The 19965-nt window shown below is 39.1% G+C and overlaps 1 protein-coding gene across 1 annotated transcript in view; it reads right to left on the bottom strand.

Moving 5' to 3' along the window:
• The window catches only part of Stk39 (serine/threonine kinase 39), a 272264-nt gene that overhangs the window by 139013 nt on the left and 113286 nt on the right, over positions 1-19965 (bottom strand). Inside the window, exons 9-10 of the mRNA XM_076865573.2 lie at positions 18937-18985; positions 18769-18834 (exon numbers count right to left, since the gene is read on the bottom strand). Of these exons, the coding sequence (XP_076721688.2) occupies positions 18769-18834; positions 18937-18985 (115 nt within the window). The remainder of the gene's footprint in view (positions 1-18768; positions 18835-18936; positions 18986-19965) is intronic.

The following is a 19965-nucleotide window of genomic DNA, read 5'->3' as shown; positions in this document are numbered from 1 at the left end:
CAGTCTAGTGATCATCCATGTGGGCAGTCTAAATATTTCCAAACCAACCAAATTGTAAATGATCTTAACCTAACTACAACCCAGCTGCTCCAACAACCCTGGCAAAATCCTACCCACTATGGAATGCACATGCAACTTAAATGACCTAGGGAATCATACACTTTCTAAATGTCTTCCAGTATTGCTGAGGCTCATACATAACTGACAAAGTAGGACGCGACTGCCACCAAGGCAAGAGCGCAGGGTGGGAGATGGCTTGACCCCGTGGTGTAACAACCTGTGAGCCACTTCTGCAAAACTGATCTTCTCTGATGTTCTATCACCACATTTAAGTGCAGCATTTTGCTAATGTTCTAAAAATTAAAAGACTTGGGGGCCATAAAGGTTGCTTCTCCCTTCAGAGGCTCTTCTTTGTTCTGCCAGAGGCAAGAAACCTCCACCCAACACTTCTGAATCAATCAATATGTACTATTTATACCTATTTAAATTCACATTCTGAACATTTCATTCCCGTTGTACTGTCAGTTTAGAAGTGCACTCTGTGTAGAAGCACCACCGACTTTATTTCAAAGCAATTTATATAGGATCACCCATCATGTTTTAAGAAAAAGATAATGAATTAACAAAATTAAACTTACTGTACACTTACTCTGTGTAAGGCACAGATTTACGTCTTGTGGAGTGTCCCATTTGACAATCACAACTCAGTGACATAGGTACTATTAGTACTACTCCATTTTCAGTTGGGAAAAGCAAGCTTTAAAGAGGTTTGATAACTTGCCCATTGTTGAACTTTTACTAAACAGAGGTATCACAACAAGAACTTAGAAACTCTGGCTCTTTATGTTGTAGTAATAATAATATGTACATATGAACAACATAGATTTCATTTATGTAAGTTATGAAGCACAATAAAAAAGACCCATCTTAAAATGTTGCTACGGGGACCCACCCCACCCTGACCTATCCCCAGGCATTACCGTGACTTTTGAACTTCTCATTTAATGTTTTTTTTTTTTTTTAAATCATGCTTTCTCAGATGTATATCCCCTAATCTTATATCATTTACTTTTGCTTGTTTTTGATCTTATAAAAATGGTATCATTCTGGGGCTGCAGGTGCAGTTTTGAGCACTTGTCTAGCATGCTCAAGGCCCTGGGTTTAATCCCCAGTACCACAAAACAATATCAACAAAAAAAATAAAAAATAAAAAAATATCATTCTGCATAGAGTCTTAGGTAGTTTGATCATTTTTGCTCAATTGATCATTTTCTGAAACCCATCCATGCTGTTCATTTCCACAGCAACATGATATCACAGTGTGTGGATATATAACATTTATTCATTCTCTTATGTATCTGTATATATTTTCATGTGTTTAAAATCATAAATATGGTTCCAGACATTCTTATCAAAGTCTCCCAGTATGATGTGTGGAATACCCTGCAGAATTCCCAGGTACAGGATACAGGAGGTACCACATATGCTTCCAACTCAGATGGGCCACTTTCATCCCATCAGGTATTCACTGGAGATACAATAGGTCTCCATTCTGTCCATGACATGGAGCTGCCAGAATCCTTAGTTTTGCTGACCTAATGGGGGTAAGGTGGTACCCCCTGTTTTACTGACTTACATTCTATTCAATACCAATGGGCATTGTCATCCTTTGATATAATTCTGAGCCATTTGTCTTTCTTGATCTGGGAAATGCCTACTTTTGTGCGTTTATATTCATGTTTCTACTGACTTGAAGAAGCTCATTATGTATTGTAGATACCAAAAAATCTGTTTTTTGTGTGTCTTAAAAATTATCCTTTCCCAGCTTGAGGTTTGTGTTTCTTCATATGACATTAACAGTGTCCTCTGATGAACAACTGTCCTTCAAATGACTTGAACAGTCTTTAAGAAAAGACTCGGGATTTTAATCAAGAAGACCTTGTCTGGTCCAATGTAGCACGTTTTCATTTTCTATAAGTTTTAAAGTTTTGCCTTTCACATTAGCTCTCTAATAGTTGGGAAATGAGTTATATGTATAGTATAAGATAATTTTTTTCATATGGGTGAAAATCTTGTCTCAGTGCTATTACTTAATACAGCACACCCTCCTTTCCACACAGATTAACCACCCACCTCTTCTTATATCACATTTTCTACATACAAGGGTCTATTTCTGGGTTATTTTATTAAGTTGGTCATTCAACTGTCCTCAACATCAGAGTCTTATACTGGCATAACATGTTTTTGAGCCTTTGTACTTCAAGTAAATTTTAGAATAAGCTTGTCAGTTTCTCAAAAATCTTAGTAGAAAATCTGGCTTGCAACAATGGTGACTATCAATCAATCTGGGACAACTGACTTCCTTACTATATGGAGTTTTCCTATAAATAAGCATGTTATTTTGCTTCTTCAATGTCTTCTAGTAAGGCGTATACTTTTTCTCCCCAAATCCTTACATATCTTTTGTTAGGTTTGTTTAATAAAGTACTACCAATAATAAATAACATCCTGTTCCATCTATTACCTATAGGACTACTCAATCTTTCAATTTTTTTTCCTTGATTCAATTTTGATGTATATTTTTCTTGGCATTTATCTCATCTAGATAATTTTCAAGTCTCTATTCAAACTATTTTTTGTAATATATTTTGTTGTTGTTTCAAATTTCACTGTTTTGTCCATACCTTTATCAACTCTATTTTCTTCAAATTATTATAACTGTTTTTCTAAATAAATTAGATGTCTAGTTATTAATTTTCATTTCTTTCTTCCTGATGTTCCTTTAATGCAGGTCCATTAAGTCTAAACTTTCTTAGTTTTTGTTAATCTAAAAATTCCTTTATGTCATCTTCATTTTTGAATATTTTAATTTTGCCTCAATACTTAGAAGAAACATCAGCAGACTATAGTGACACCGCCACATCAATGTTTATAACAGCTCAATTCACAACAGCTAGACTATGGAACCAACCTAAGTGTCCCTCATAGATGAATGGATAAAGAAAATGTGGTGTATATACTCTATGGAATATTACTCAGCTTTAAAGAAGAGTAAAATTATGACATCTTCCAGTCAATAGTTGGAGTTGGAAAATATCATGCCAAGCAAAATAAGCCAATCCCAAAATACCAAAGGCCGAATGTTTTATCTAATATACAGATGCTAATTCACAATAAGGCAGGGGCACCAGGGAAGAATAGAGTTACCTTAGATGAGGTAGAGGGAAGTGATGGGAAGGGAGAGGAGGGGATGTGGGGATAGGAAAGATAGTAGAATGAAACAGACGGTATTCCTGTATATATGAATATATCTACATGACCAATATGATTCTGCAACATGTACACTCAGAAAATTGAGAAATTATATCCCATCTATGTATGACATATCAAAGTGCATAAATGCATTCTACTGTCATGTATAACTAATTAAAACAAATCAATTTTTTTAAGAAAGAAGTTATTCCTTATCTTCATGCTTTCGTTGTTGCTATTGACATTGCTGCTGTCAGTCCGACCATTATTTTCTTAGAAGTACTCTGGTTTACTTTTCTAGCTAATTTTAAGTTCTTTTCATTTCTGGGGTTCTGGGGTTTTACTTAAAGTATCAGAGAACAGATTTCTTTCTTAATCTTCTATCACAATATTTTTCATGTTTCTGTGGACTGATATCTTTCATAACTTCTGTAAAATTAAAATGTTACCTCTCCTGCATTTTCTCTATGATTATATTTATGTCATAATTTCTCATTCTGTCTACCACATCTTTTAACCTCTCTCTCCCGAAATTTTTATCTTCCTACCTCCCTGGGCTGCATTATTGGTAATTTCTTCATTTTATCAATTCTCTTCATCAGCGTCTAATGTGTCTAATCACTTGATTTTTTTCATCTATCTAAGCTCTTCCTGTGAGTTTGTCTGCTTATTTATTTATTTCATGCTGACTATATCTTCAGCCATTTTATTTTCTTTATTGCAGTACTGAGGATTGACCCAGGGTGCTCTACTACTGAGCTACATCCCCAGACCTTGTATTTTATTTTTATTTTCTTCTAAGATAGGCACCTTGCTAAGCTACCCAGGCATGCCTCAAGTTTGCAATCTTCCTGCCTCAGCCTCCTGAGTTAGTGGGATTCCAGGCATGCACCATTGCACATAGCTGTTATATATTATTTTAACAGTTATAAGTTTCATTTCTGAAAGCTATTTCTTTTTCTAATCTGCCTAGTCATTTTTGACATTTTGTTACTTGCTCATTTTGGTGATCCTTTTATTTCTTTAAACATTTCATATATGAGTATTTATATAAGATGCAGAACAAATATAGATGATTCTAATATCTGAATTTCGTGGAGAGTCTAAATCAGTTGTTTACTTCTAATGTTTTATTTATCTTTGGAGGAAAGTATTCTTTCAAAGAAGATTTATGTTTGCTCCTGCCGGAAGCTAAGAGATATTATCCACTTAGGGATACTGTAGGCATCTTTCAAGTCTCAGGATTACTGGCTTAATTCAAGAGTCTTAGGCTCAACTTCTAATTGTCACGTTTTAAAATAAATGAAACTTCAATGTATGGGCTCAAAAAAGGGCTAGACACAGCTCTCCTCCCACGATGCTACAGAGCAGGCAGCCACATCTGCCCTCAGGCAACCCCATCCTTCCTGAGCACCACACCACCCTGTTTCAGCCTTGGGCTCTTCTCTCCCTCCCTCTCTCGCTTCTATTCTCAATGCAATATAAAATGTAATCAGTGTTTGAGGCAGAGTCTACCCCTCGTATTATCCAATCTATCATAGTGCCAGAAGCAGGGGTCTCTGTCTGTAGGGCTGTACCTAATGCTAAAAGAGAGGCTACGGTTTCACTGATAACAATAACCAACTCATTTTATTTTGAACATGCACACAGCATGGGGGAAAAACACCCCAAAACTAGCAAAATTCATTCCAAAAAAAAAAAAGGAGCAATTTTCTCCTTATAAATTCAAAAAGGAGTTTTCCGTGTCTATTTGAATTCCACTATCCAAATCACCTGATCTTTCTAAGGCTATTGGACGTATAAATTAGATGTGCAATGTAACAGCTTCACTATCCTCAATTCCAAAATTAAAAAAACTTGCCCTCTCCCCCGACAAAAAAACTGGTAAGAGATAAGAACAAGAACATCACCAAATGCTTGTTGGAGGAGGCTTGAAAGACATCTGCCCAACCTCCCAGGAAGGACAAAACCAGTTCCATTCACAATCATTCACTTGGCCAACATCTACTAAGCACCTATTTTATCATCTATCTTGCTGAGCGATGATGACAGAGAACCAAATCAGAGGTTCCTGCTCTTCAGTGAGCTTGTATCCTAACCCTCACTTCTGTCACCTTACTTCAGCTTAAGCAATATTTAAAAAGAAAAAAAAAAAAAAAAAACACTGAACGAGGAGTCAAAAGCAATCCAGGCTAATCACTAAATAAAAACCCACTCAATCTCTACTCCAGGGAGACGGGGTGAGACCAGTGGTCTTTAAACTGGACTCTGCAAATTCCTCATTTCCTTTGGTCAAAATCTTAAGACTACCAGGTAGGGTATTTTTTGATGGCTCACAGGATTGTAACACCAGTGGTTTGGATCACTGTCTCATAATCTTGTCCACCTCACAGTATGCATAGGAAATGATCAAATGTGTACAGTATACTGAGAGCAGCTGATAAAGTGACTCATCCAGGAACTGCAGGACTCCAGCCGTCTCAGGCCCTGTCCAGTGCCCTGAGGGATGAGGGTATCCATTTCCTGGCTCACTGGTACCATTCACACTCTACCAGTGTGCTCTGGTCACAGATGATAAGTGCCAATTGAAAGTGTAGCTAGCCTCTCCTTTAGTTCTAGAGACCTTTTATGATTTTAATTCCAGTTTACATAATCTTTGCATAGTTTGAAACTCTCTGCACATTATTAGAGGCTCTCCTATAAAACGAGAACCACAATGCTTCCTGGCCCTCTTCATGGTCTGTACCGCAGTGCCTCCCACTCTATGAAGCGATGCTAAAGGCTCATTCATCCATCTTGCTTCCTCAAGATGCGAAATTGCCACACACCTTCTTGCATTAGATAGATGGTGGAAATGAGTGCCTATGTTAGTAATGCCAGGAAAATCAGAGCATGCCTGCAGCTGTAATAATGAATATAAAACCTATTACTACCAAAAGAAGATGCTTTAAGGAGATACAGCAGCTTTACCTCACCCTAGGTAGCAACCGGTAGAATGCTAACAGAGAACACTGATAAGGAGCAGCTGCTCCAGCAATAAAAAGAAGGAAATGTCAGTAACAGATATGGCAACTGCATTGCCCAAAGGCTAGTTGTTAAAGGAAGAAAAGCAGCAGACAAAATACAGGTATTTAAGTTGTAACTAAATAGCCACGTAACCTAACTATCAAATAAACTTTCTGTAAGGTGAGCTTAGCAATGTTGTTTCCTTCCAACCCAGAAGACAAGAGCAGACAGGCTCTGACTCCATCACTTGCATCACCATCACCTGGACTGCTTATTTAAAAAGTAGACTCCTAGACTCTGTTTGTCAGCTTTCTATTATTGCAACCAACAACAGAGATCATCCATTTGTAAAGAGAAAAAGGTTATTTTCGCACATGGTTTGAAAGATTTCAGTCCATGATCACTCGGGCCTGTGGCAAGACAAGAAAGCATGGTAGGGAGCACATGAGAGATCAGAGCTGCTCAGCTCATAGTGGCTAGAAAGCCAGAAACAGATGAACAGACAGACACACAGACTAGTGTTCCACAGTCCCCTTCAAAGGCACAGTCCCCAGTGACCTGAAAACTCCCCACTAGGTGCGACCTCGTAAAAGTTCTATCACCTCCCAAAAATGCCTCTGGAGAACAAGCTTATTACACATGGGCCTTTGGGAGCCATTCCAGATCCAAACTATATAATGGGTCATGGTCCCAGAACAGTCAAATGTGAATCTCTGGTTATGGAGCCTGGGTATCTGCATAGTAAGTGTCAGAACCACTAACCCAGGTATTAAATTTCTGTGAGGAAGGTGGACAGGTGACTATCTCTGTAAGAGGTAAAATAATAAAAAACAGAAGGACTCTCAAAGAAATGGCATCTAATCACTGAAAACTTTGATGGAGGAGGAGTTGCTTCAGCTGTATTACTGAAACCTTTCACTTGTCCTGACAGGTAAGTAAGTTCATTGTAATTGTTCAATACACACACACACACACACACACACACACACACACACATGTGTTATATATGTGTGTGTGTGAGAGAGAAACCTTTCTAACTTTAAAATTCATCAGTAAATTAAGAAATCAGATATCTTATGTCTAAAACAGAAAAAAAAATCATAGTTTTTCTAAATAAACTTCAATAGGAGTCCTTAGAAAAAGTATCACTACTGTGTGTGTTGGCAGAATAGGGAGAACCAGCAGCTTTACCTAAAAAGCAAGGCTGTGGCTGCTGGGTTTTTGCGCTCTACAGAAACAGGAAGAAAGAATGAAAGAGCAGGATGAAATCCACTAACCTCAGACATTCATTTCCTTAAGAAAATAAAAGGCAATCCTCACTTGACATTTAAATACTTCCTTATGCTCACACGTACAGTACACCATTCCTTCCTTACAAAATGTTCCCTGATTCACAATGAAAGGGAGAAAGCAAAGGGAGGGGGGGAGCCTTTATGAAATCCCCGTTATGATCCAGACACTGCACAAGCGTCGGATATAAATTGTCACATTTCAACTTCGCAAGAACCCTTAAGAGTAGGGAAGGTGAGGAAATCAAGACTCTGAGAAAGCTTGGTGACTTCGCCCAAGGTTCAAAGCCAGTCAAGGGCCAGTGGGGATGCAGTCTCAAGGTTAAACTTTTTAAAAATGTCCCAGACAATCATTCAAGGGGAAAAAAAGAGAAAGAAAAATGGACTTTAGAACTCTAGAAGTTACAAATGGCAAAAATCCTAGGAGATCTGAACCAGGTATGTAACCAAAGCAAATAAAACCGGAAAAGTGCAGCGTGGAAATGGTGCGATGTGATCTGTGCCTGGAAGTGCTCGGCGTGCCCAACACCTGGGACAGCACAAATGGCTGATGTGGAACATCCATAATGAGCGCTCTGAAGCCATCAGCCAACAGATGAGGAAAATGGCAGCATTGTTCCTTGCAGGCTGGCAGCTGGTTTATCATTTGTTTGTTCTGGACAGAAGAGATTACAGTGACAGAGTAATGGGCGAAACACCTCCCAACACTGCACAGTCAGCCACACTGAAAACAGTTCCCTGTCCAAGAACAGGCTGCAGAACGACAGGGCTCCCCATACCTCTCACTACCAAGGACTCTTTCCTATTGTCTGCAAAGGCCCTAAGCGTTCAGAAACCCAAGTTGTGACCTACATCACCAGCTCCATATGGATCAGCTTTAATATGCCGTACATTCTAATCACTTTTGGAGTTACTGAAGGCCTCAAGATTGCAAAACTGCCAGGAGATCTGGAATTCTCTCTGCAAATCAGCTAACTACATATCTAGAGAATAATGAAATAAATGCACCTAAATAACATTTTAATACTGAAAATAAATAATAAAATTTAATAACATGCTAGGCACTGAACTAAGCATTTCTGGGTGTCTGTGTATGTGCGCACGCACTCAGACATGTAATAAAATACTATCCACGGACAAAGAAGCTAAGATTCAGGCTTGGGTTTGAAATATAATGCCTCCCATTTTAGTAATTATCAATAAGGTGATATGAATCAATAATTATAAGCTATAAGATGGGGTAATCGCATGGACTTCAGGAGGCTAAGGCAGGAGGATTGCTTGAGCCCAGGAGTTCAAGATCAATCTTAGCAAATAGCAAGACCCATCTCTTTAAAAAAATATTATAAGTCATATATTCTTTGATCAAGCAATTGTCCATTCCTAGGACTTTATTCTAACAAAATAGGTAACATTTGAGCAACAATCCATGTACACTGATATGCATCCCACTGTGGTTAACAATAAAAAACTAGAACTAATCTAAATGTCCACTGAAAAAGAATCAATTATTAATTGCAGTCATTCTTGCAGTAAAATATTATACGGTCATTAAAAATGATTATGTAAATCTGTCAGCCAAAAAAGATATACACAAAGATCTGAAGTGAAAACGCAGTTGGGTTACAGAGCAATAGACTAATCTCATTTTTCTGGAAAAATGACTCTTTGAACTGAAATGCAGTTCTGCTGAGGATGGAGGGGGCTGACAGTCCCAACTAGAGGAAACAGCCCCATGTACAAGGGCCAAAAGCAAACAGACATATGGAGAACTGGGGGTAGAGAGTATAAGAGAAGGTTTAAGAATGAGAAAGGAACTGGCCCATGCCCCCACAACAACCTCCTTCAAAGGGGCACAGTGGCACATGTCTGTAATCCCAGTGATTCAGGAGGCTGAGGCAGGAGGATCGTGAGTTTAAAGCTAGCCTCAGCAATTCAGCAAGGCCCTAAGCAACTCAGCAAGACCCTGTCTCTATATAAAATATATATTTTTAAAAATAATGGCTGCGAATTTGGCTCAGTAGTTAGTACCGCTGGGTTCAATCTCTGGTACCAAAAAAAAAAAAAAAAAAAAGAATCTAGTTTTCTCCCTAGAAATCAGTGAGAAACCACTGAAGAGAACCCATGTCACAGAGGAGGCACAGGCAATATAGCAGCTTTTCAAGGTAGCCCCATGAGTGAGTGGCAGAGCCAGGGTCTAGCTGAAATCTGTCTCAAGAGCTGGGGTTGGCCTTCACCTTCAAGCACTGACTTTGGTGGCCCCAACTCCCTCACCAGGGCTCCTCCTGGGCCTTTGCTCTGCCCACTTCCCACAGCCTTCCTCAAAGCCAGTATATTTCTCTTATTCCAGAGGGGCCCTTGCAGTCTAAACAAAACAGGGCCTTCTCTGGTCCTCCCCAATTTACTTACATCTACTAACAAACGGGGTTTAAAACAACCCAAACAACTTCAGATGGCCTTTCAAATTTGGGTTCAATTAAAGGCTGCTGTTTGCATTCCTTAGCTCTATTTTTGCTTTGTAAGTTATACAAGGGTTTCATTACTTTGTGTGTGTCTGCGATAAAAAAATAAATAAAAGTCATTAGACACACTTCTAGATCAGTATTTGAATCTGTCAGAAGTAATTCAATGGAAAGCTTAAAAAATCCTTTATCAAAGCATGGCCTTAACTGGGTCCCTTCAATTTTAATTTGTTTTAAAACTACTGACTTTAAAGTTAAAAATATATATATACTTGCTTTTTCAAAAAAGAAAATATAATGGAATCCTGAATCTCTATTAAGCCAATCACATTTCATTAGACCAAAAACAAGCACATCCTGCCCCCACCCTCAAGGTGGTTTTTCAGGGTCCCGTACCCCCTGCTCACCTCAGCATATTCCCTGAGGCTGAATGACCACAAAGTGAGGGAATAACTTCCTCCCCTTGACAGTGACATTATTCTTTCCCTAGGATGTGCAAAATTTCCATGTCCTTCTCTTTCCCTTCCTCAACATGCCATATTCATTTTAAAGATTTGCAGGATCATGATAAAGAAAGTTTAAAATTATTTCTCCTAAATGAGGGAATAAATTATAAGTGATCCTACATTAGAGAAAACTAAAATTAATTCAGATCTAGTTTTAGAATACCTCATTAATTAAATATGGCTTCAGGTAAAAGGAAAATGTATGTACTTGCTGGCTGCGAGAAAAAATTAAAACAGAAAATATGCTCAACCGTAGAGACATTTTTTTTTCTTTTTTTTTTTTTTTTGCTGTCAAACAACCCAAAGTCCGAAATTCATAATGATTGATGATAAAATCTAACCATTCTATTTTAAGAAAGGGCAGCAAAGGTGAATCAAGGTAATTAGCCGGCCCAGGACTCTCAGAAAGTTGATGGAAAAAAAAAAAAAAAAGAAATGTAAACCTGAGTCCTACCCTTGACACTCAGCACCAACTGAAAAATACCTTGCCATTCTCCTTTAAAACTAAAAGATCTGCTTTACGTCCCTCGTGCTCTGACATTAGCTCCCACAAAGGATATCACCATGACTCCACAATTTTGCTCCCTGAGCTTCTGTCCAAAAAATAGTCATTAATTGACCAAGGTAGTGCTGAGCACTGGGGACACGGTGAATCACGTGACATAACATGACACTGATTCTGCTTGCAAAGCTCACAGGATGCTGCAGAAGGTAAAAGTGTAAGGAAGCAAACTACAAGTGACACCAAGTACAACAAGGAATTAGGCCCAAGAGGTAGAAGTTGTGCTGGTGAAAGACCAGGCCCAGGAAGGGAGTGGGGGGACCATATGAGAAAGCTCTGCAAAAGAGGTCTTAGGCTCGGAAAGGTGCACGTTCAGGAGGGGGCTTTCCGAGCAGTCAGGCCCTGGTGGATTACCAAGGATGCTCAGGGAGCGTGGGATGCACAGGTAGTGAGGTAAACAGGCATGCATGCAGTTCTCTCTGCACATGTATGTAAATTAAGCTTCATGTACACAAGCATTTGGAAAAAGTTAGCAAATCTCCCCAAAGTAAAAAGGATTGCATTTGAATATGCAGACCTCAACATGTAACTGAACGTGATGTGAGAACACTGACTTGCCTGTTCATTTCCGGTAAAAGAAAAAAATCAGTTCTCTACAAAGTTGTAAAAAATAGTATCTTTTAAAATACTTTCAGCCTATACATCTTTTGTTTCTTATTCTCCAAAAGTTGACCTCTGAGATTTGTAGATGTTTACAAAGCTCAGTGCCTTCAAAGATACTCCAATCTAAAAAAAAAAAACAAAAAAAAAAACAACAAAAAAAAAACATTTCCCATAAATGGGGACCAGCAAATCACAATCTCCAGGGTGAAAAGCCAATGTTCCTAGTCAAAAGCAATCAGAAAGCAGCCACTATTCCAGAATATATGCTTTTTAAAAAAACCCAAATCACCCTGTGCATTGAAAACAATTCCCTGTGATGCTTTTCTCTTGTCCTTTCCTCTGTGCTTATCTGTCTAACTCACCTCCAGCACCAACACCAATCAAGTTCTTACAGTGCAAAAGGAAGAACTCCACAGCTGCAAGAGTTCGTCTAGTAAGTATGCCTGTGCGGAGTCTGAAATGTACTATTCTGATAGCACCCCCTAGTGACCAAAAGCACCACTCTGACCAAACTCTGTCTTCTAAACCGAACAAAACCAAAGCATTTAAAATTTAAAAATTGATGAACATATCCATGAGCTTACACTCTGGGAATACCTGTCCCAGTTACAGTCCCAATTAAACCAATAGCTTTAAACTTTCTAGTCTACTGTTCTCTCAGCTCCAAAAATAGGAAAAATAATATCCTCCATCACCATTGTCCTACCTTTTATCTATGTGGGCTCCTGGATGAGATATACAACCAACTGTTTATATATTTACATATTTATATATTACCACTGTTTCTACACAAGAGTAAGAAACTGAGCAGAGAGAAGTCTGCACTCTCAGGCCCATTTGAATCATCAGGAGTATTTTATATTAAATCCATAACATGTGGAAATTGTTGTAGAGGTCTGTTTACTTGCCCTTCATGATTAACATACACTTTGAATCCTCGCTACCTTTATTTACTCAGCTCTAAGGAGAACTGCAAAAACCTAAGAACTTTCTGGAAATAGCTTGCCACCACCCCAACTGTATATAAATTTGACCCCCAAATACTGGAAGTTCTCTAACCCTATCTTCAAAATTGAGACTTTTTGTTCTGACATGAATAATGTACATTTCTTGGATTTGGTAACAGAAAATGTAACATAAATAAATTAATTTAAATTTAAAATAAAAGTGGTAACAACGAAAAGTATTAGACCATCACCTTGAATCCTCTGCCAAATGAAACACCCCCGACTGACTAAGGCTGCTGCTTGTGTTCATAGATCAGTAGGGAGCTAACCTACCTTTTATCCCTTACTACCAGACTGGTCTGATACCTTTCAAAAGCCAAAACTTTTACTGTTTGACTAAAACTTACTGCTGCCCTCTACTGGGAAAACTTGGAACAAAACTAAAACCAAGCATGTCTCTATTTGCACCTCAGAGTCTACTGTTGGAAGCAGCTGTTACAGTAGCAGCAGAAACAGAACAGCAGCAGAGGTGTGGCCCATAGCAGCAGCAGTCCTTCAGACTTATGAAAACAACAGTGGCATCATAATGAGGAAATGGTAATAATGAAAGCAACATATGAGATCATAAATATAATTGCTATAATGATAACAATCATTTATTGCATATTTTGTCCCAACCACTGTGCCATGCATGTCCTATGAGTTGCCAAATTCAGTTCTCCCAACATGGGAGGTATTACCTTTGCTGCTTAAGAGTGAGAAGACGAGTTTCTGACAAGTGCTTAATAACTTTTGATGCTATTATATTCTCCCTAGACATCTTTCTACCCTTCAGACTCTCCAAAGCCCTTTTATCCCCTTACTCCCTTTGCACCTGTTCAAATTCTGGCAAACTTCCCAGGTTCCTACTGTGATGCTTTTAGCATCTTCTAGTGCTCATAAATAGAGAGGACACCCTCACGCTGAGAATGACAAATCTATACCCCTTTTCCTACTTACTCTGTTACTCTGCTTATTCTTGTCCACTCCTTTTTCCTCTTCTTCCTCCTGAGGTTTGATTTAGTAGAAAGTGAACAGAACCAGAAATAAGAATTGGGTCCCACTCCTGCCTCTGCCAGCCTTGGGACTTTGGGCAGGTCCTTCCACCTCACACACTTTCATGTGCTGAGTATGGTAATACAGCTGCCCCATCTGTCTTCAAGTGTAACCGTTCAGCACAAACAAGGAAAAGCTATGAGAGTGATCTGAAAGCTGTGGAAGAATATCTGATGCATGTGCATTTAATTCTTATTGCTCTACGTCTCTTCACAAATACACACATCAAACTTGTCATTGGTAGAGAGGGTTTGCTACAGTGAGAGAAAGTCCTGGCTCTTACCCACTGCCTGCATCTTGATGAGTCAGGAAAGAAAACATAAAGATAGTTGAACAGGAAGTAGCAGTAAAATCATGATTGTATTTCTTTTCCTTCTTGAGGGTTTCTATGGACTTATTCTCCATTTCATCCAAGGCAACAGCAATAGAAGACATCTCCTTCGTCCACCCCCCACTGTCAGAACTCTCTTCAATCCTGCCTTCTCCACACACTTCAAAAAAATGTCCATTATTATGCAGACACAATAGTCATTCTCCTTATTTACATGATTATCATGACATCACTGTGGACCAAACTCCCATGGCATCAAACACAGAGCCAGCCATCCTGCACAGATCAGCGCTCATCACCCTGCAGCACTGAGTAACGTGGCTAGCTCCACTGTATGGGTTAGGCCCAGAGAAGGTAAACAGCTCACCTGATGAAGGAAACAGCTCTGGTAACCTTCCTTTCAGCCCAGATGCAGGAAGTAGAGCAGTACCATCTTCACTTCCTGCCTAAATCTGCTAGCAAAATGCTCCTTATGTACTGGATCACTTAAAATCAGGGAAATCCTACCACTGACATCCTATGAATGTGCAGCCATAAAGACATGCACTATAAATATTTCCTTGCAAAAGAAAAGACCATTCTAGATTAAAAGAACACAATAACTAAACAATTCCAGATTGGGTCCAGGATCAGACAAATGACATTAATGGGAAAATTGACAAAATTAGCAAAAATCTAGTTAGACCTAAAGTTAAATAATAGAATCAGTCTCACATAAGAAATTCTGCTTAGTGGTACAAGACTATAAACTCAGCTACAGAAGAAACTAAGGCAGGAGGATTGAAAGCTCAAGGCCAGCCTAGGCAATTTAGTGAGAACATGTCTTAAAATTTAAAATAATAATAATAATGGACTGGGAACATAGCTCAGTGATAAAGCAATCCCGGGTTCAATTCCCAGTACCCAAAACAATACAAATCCAAGAAAGACAAAAAGAAATGAAAATTCTGGGAACCCCACAAATGTGTCCCAATCGTTCCAAAATACAATGGTTCTACCCACATGTTGCAATAATGTGATATCCCCTTCACCTTCCGATAATAACTAATCATTTTTAAGTTTCCCCTTATGTGGTTAAGAAAATGCAGGCAAAAGCTCTGCAGCAATTCCACCTCCCATGAAAAAACACAGAAAACCACCTAAAAAGCACTGGGTACTACCTCTCCCACCTTATCCCTTTTCTGGCCAATATGCTCTTGGCTGAGCAGTTGGTAGTTAGACATGTGTATAACTACTAACTCTTTGCCCTTTGTCCCACCACATGTGGGTTTCAGAAAACACCTGAACATGAGGATGGGTGCGCTGGCTCAAGGTTCCCATCACTGGCATAAAGCTTACACCCCAGCCAATGCTGAGGAATTGCATGTTCCTACGGAAGATGCACATTGCCCTAAGCATCTGAATTCAATTTTAACAGATGATTGACATCCTTCCCCACCTACTAAATTGAGTAAATGACAAAACGCACGTGATTAAGCTTCCAAATCTCCAAAGCTGGCTGGAGACAGGCCCTTGGGGAGCCAGCTGAGAGGCAGTAATGGCATTAAAGCCCTCTCTTCTCATGCAGAAAGATAAGTAAAAAGTTGAAAAGAAGTTATACAACTGCACTAAACTCTGTTCTCAAGGGCCTTCAGTGGCATGTTCTTACTTAAGACTATATAGACCACCTTAGGATCCAAGAGCATCAAATCTCTCATTACCCTTCACTACATGCCTCAGGTAAGAGAGAATTTCCATTTTACAGACAGAAAAATTAGCAGCACCAAAGAATCAAGAAGATCCCTAAACAACACTGTCTATAGGCAAAAGAACCCAGAAGGAACCAAATGCTCTACAGTAAGAGAAAAATATATCCTTAATTTCTGCAATTCACACACACACACACACACACGCATGCATGCACGCATAGTTTATAGCACTAAATTACCAGAAAAGCAATGGTGGTATCTTATTTATTTATTTTTTCCTGAATTAAAACCTGGATGAAGACAAATCGCCCACCCTCATGGAATTATGTGGCTTCCAACCAATGCATTGCAGCCTGGCCAAACAATGTGACAGGCTTCTCACTCTCCCTTCCAAAAGAACAGCACTGGTAGGTTCTGCAGAATTTTATGGAAGCAGTTACAAGACTAGCCGCTATTTTTTAAATATGAAAAACATTTGTGTTAAAAAAAAAAAATCTCTCTTAATTGTGGTCACCATAAGGGAAAAGAGCATGTTGCCTGACTGTCTAAGAACTTTGCTAACAGAACCAGTTGTCATTTAAACAATAGTGCATGCACGAATTATTTGTTTCTATTTTAAAACAACAAACTGAAGTGACAAAAATCAAAGCACCAACATCAATAAGTCTCTGAGGAACAAATCTACACCTTGGAAAGCAGAACAACCAGGAGACACCGGAGCAAATAGGAAAGCAAGTACCTGAAAAGACCTCGTTAAAAAGAAAGAATGAAAGACACAAGTAACATGAAAGACCTTTGTACCAAATTTGAACAAAAGCAACTTAAACACTGTAAAAAAAAAAAAAAAACAGGGAACTGTGAAGATATCCTAGGATAAAAGTTTCCATTGCACTTGAGGATTAAATTGACATTTACCGTCTATGGCCAAGTCTGCACGAGAAGTTTCCAGGAAGGAACATCAAGTTTGCTGACCAACATCACAAGGTAAAGACAGGGAAGGAGGTGCTCACTATTAACAGGAATCCTAGGAGCAAAAGTCTGCTAGGCATTCGGGGATTCAAGTGAGTGGAAAACAGTTCCAAATGGTCTTTCCTCAGTTTATTGAAGAACATATGATCACTCAGCCAGTATTCACCTCTGGGCACATCTCAAGAAGAAGAAATGCACTCTGCTGATGATGGCAAGGAAGCACACCTGCCAGCACTGTAATCCCAGCTCCTCAGGAGGCTGAGGCAGCAGGATCAAGAGTTCAAGGTCAGCCTGGGCAACTTAGAAAGACCCAGTCTCAATATTAAACTTTTTAAAATGGGATGGGGATGTAGTTCAGTGTCAGAGTGCCCCCAGTTGAACCCCCAGTTCTGAGCAAAAAATGAAATAAAATAGAGAAGTTATGGAGAGTGGAGAGAAGTTATAGAGGGATACGTGGAGAGGACATTGTGAGTGATCAGATGGAATAGACAAGGTAGGGAGGAGGTGTCACATACAGTCCCAGGGTCCTGAGGCTGGGGGAAGAAATACAATGCACAGGAAGCTTGGGAGAGATGGCCAACTGTTTGCATGCGAGGTGACTAAAAGGCTGGCTAACTGTGCAGCACTAAGCTGAAGGTCTTAGGCTAAAGCTCTGCAAAGGAAGCAGGCCCAGAAAACCTCGCTGGCTATGAGGAAACAGCTAACAGGATGAAAACAGATGAAATTTCAGTGAAGAAGAAAGCAAAGCCGAATACCAAAACACCAGTCCTTTGCAGATGTATACTGTGCAAGCCAATGGCTTCCAAACTGCTTTTATCCTCTCTGGCACAAAGTTTAGACATCCCACCAAAGGACTCAGGGCCAGACTCCAACACACAGGGAATCTCTTCAGACTCCACCCTCAGTCTGCAGTTAAGGAATCCTCAAACTCTGGTCAGGCACTTCTGGGTTCTAATCTGCTGCCTCAGACAGAAGACTTCTCTGTGCTGCCTCGGTACATGCACCACAGGTTGGACTGTCTGCCCAGTTCCCCCTGTTCCCTCAGAGACAACAGGGGGACCAACATCTCCAAAGCAAATACAATACAAACCACCAAGTTCTGCTGGTCCAGGAGAGGAGCTCAGATATCTACACATCGTGGGTCTGTCCTTGAAGTCTACTTTAAAATTTGTTTAAACAATTCTAAAAGCATCACCTAAATGCATTTTCTACATTATGTTCTAGAAAAGGCAACCTCTTAAGTTAACCTTCATTACTTATACCCTGGGCGTAATGAAATGCATTCTCTAAAGCACATTTCTTTGCCAATTTTATTTAGAGCACAGACAACTCAGATTCATATCAGCTTTGTTTATAACTTTAACAGGGGCCAGGGGAAGAACCTCCCTTTCTAAATTCTATGACTATGTAAATACTTTAAATTATAAGTGTTTAATATTTAAAATCAAGCTAAACCAAACCAGTGGTTAAATTTTGTTAGAGTTCATACCAGAATGAACTTAATTACAAATAAATAAAACTCTACATAAATGCAAACATCAATAAATACACTCACACATACATGCCATTTTAAAAATCTAGAAACCAGAATGGAAAATTTTTCAGATTGTCGTTAATGTAGCTTAGTCAACATAAGGTAGACTACAAAAGAGATCACAGATCTTCTACGAGGAAAGAATTATGTCCCAGAAACATTCAAACAATCATGAAAAACAAGAGTTTGTCATTTTCCATTTAAAACTGTGTTTAAAATTGACCATTCCTCTTTTGAGAATCACAAAGAAAAGATATTCAAAGGTATTTTTACCTCTTCAGTATTCCAACCTCATCCGCTCTGACCTTCTTTCAACAAAGATGATAAATGGAAAAATGAAATCATTTGAGTTTCTCACAGTTTCCACACCCGAACACATAACAGCAAACCCAGCTAACCAAAAGGCAAAGGCAGTGTATCTAGGTGATCACTAATCAGGACTAAACAACATGTCCTGAGTATGTGGGAATCATTTCCTTGGGTGGGGTTCGGCTCCTGCAGGGCAATGGGACAGTGGTGCTTACCTTCTTGGCTCTTTGGGCTATGTCTGGCGTTCTGGTAAGCAGCTTCTCAATCAGGTACTCTCTGTTCTGCAAAACAAATGATCCCAACAGTTTAACACCAAACATGATACATATGAATTCACAGTGATTTCAAAATAGCAGATTGACTTGGGTTTTTAAGCATGTTACCTTGGCTTTCTGGAAGAATTTGCATTTTAAAAGTTCTGCTGCTGTGGGCCTGAAAGATCAATAATAAATTAGAGTTGAAACAATGATCACTTGATAAATACACTGCCTTGATGATACAACTTAACCTTACAGTATTTCTGGAAGACTAATTTTAGGACTAGCAAAACCAGAAACTAAATTAATCATGAGTTTTGGCACCAAATAAAATAGTGCCAGTTTTCCAGTTCTTTCTAAACACCTCTACTGCACAACACATAAACTCCTGTAAGTTAAAAGCTTGGGGCATGATCAATTTTTCATTCTTCATTCTTACACTTCACTAAGTGAATTCAGTGTTTCTAAAAGGTGACAGACTGACATGTCTGTAAGCTGAATTCCTATGTTTATTAAGAAACCCTACAAGCAGCAATCTGACCCTGTCAAAGAAACTATAGCCTACTATGCTCTGTGATTGCCCAGGAGCAGCAGTTACTGAAAGGGCCCACAGATCCTGTGTCCAAGCTCTATCTGCCTGGTGAAAGAACCTGCTTCAAGTATACATGCACCACTCTTCTCAGAGGAAGGTAAATGTGGTGGAGATTAATAAATTGCAACTTCAGCCGGGTGTGGTGGTGCACGCTTGTGATCCCAGGTATCTGGGAGGCTGAGGCAGAAGGATGGACATCTTGAAACCAGCCTGGGAGACTCAATGTTATACTGTCTCAAAATAAAAACCAAAAATGACTGGGGATGTAACTCAGTGGTAAAGCACCCCTGGGTTCAAACTCTAATACCATCAATCAATCAATCAGTCAATCAATAAAGAAATACATGCAAATTGTGGTGTTATTCAACTTGTTTCTCCATCCTATATTTCCTTCAAACTGAAAGTTAGTTCTGAAGGGTCAATTAGGTTTCACGTAGCATCTGAATGCTGATATGATACTAACAGTTTTTCATATTTTATAGCATTTCAGATTCAGATTTTAGACTTTTGAATCAGGGATACACAACTGGTAAAGTCTGCAAATATTCCTAGATCCAAAATAA

Source organism: Callospermophilus lateralis, chromosome 9 (genome assembly GCF_048772815.1).
Source record: "Callospermophilus lateralis isolate mCalLat2 chromosome 9, mCalLat2.hap1, whole genome shotgun sequence".
Taxonomy (NCBI): domain Eukaryota; kingdom Metazoa; phylum Chordata; class Mammalia; order Rodentia; family Sciuridae; genus Callospermophilus; species Callospermophilus lateralis.
Note: the sequence above shows the minus strand (reverse complement) of the source record. Positions and strands in the feature narration are given on the sequence as shown.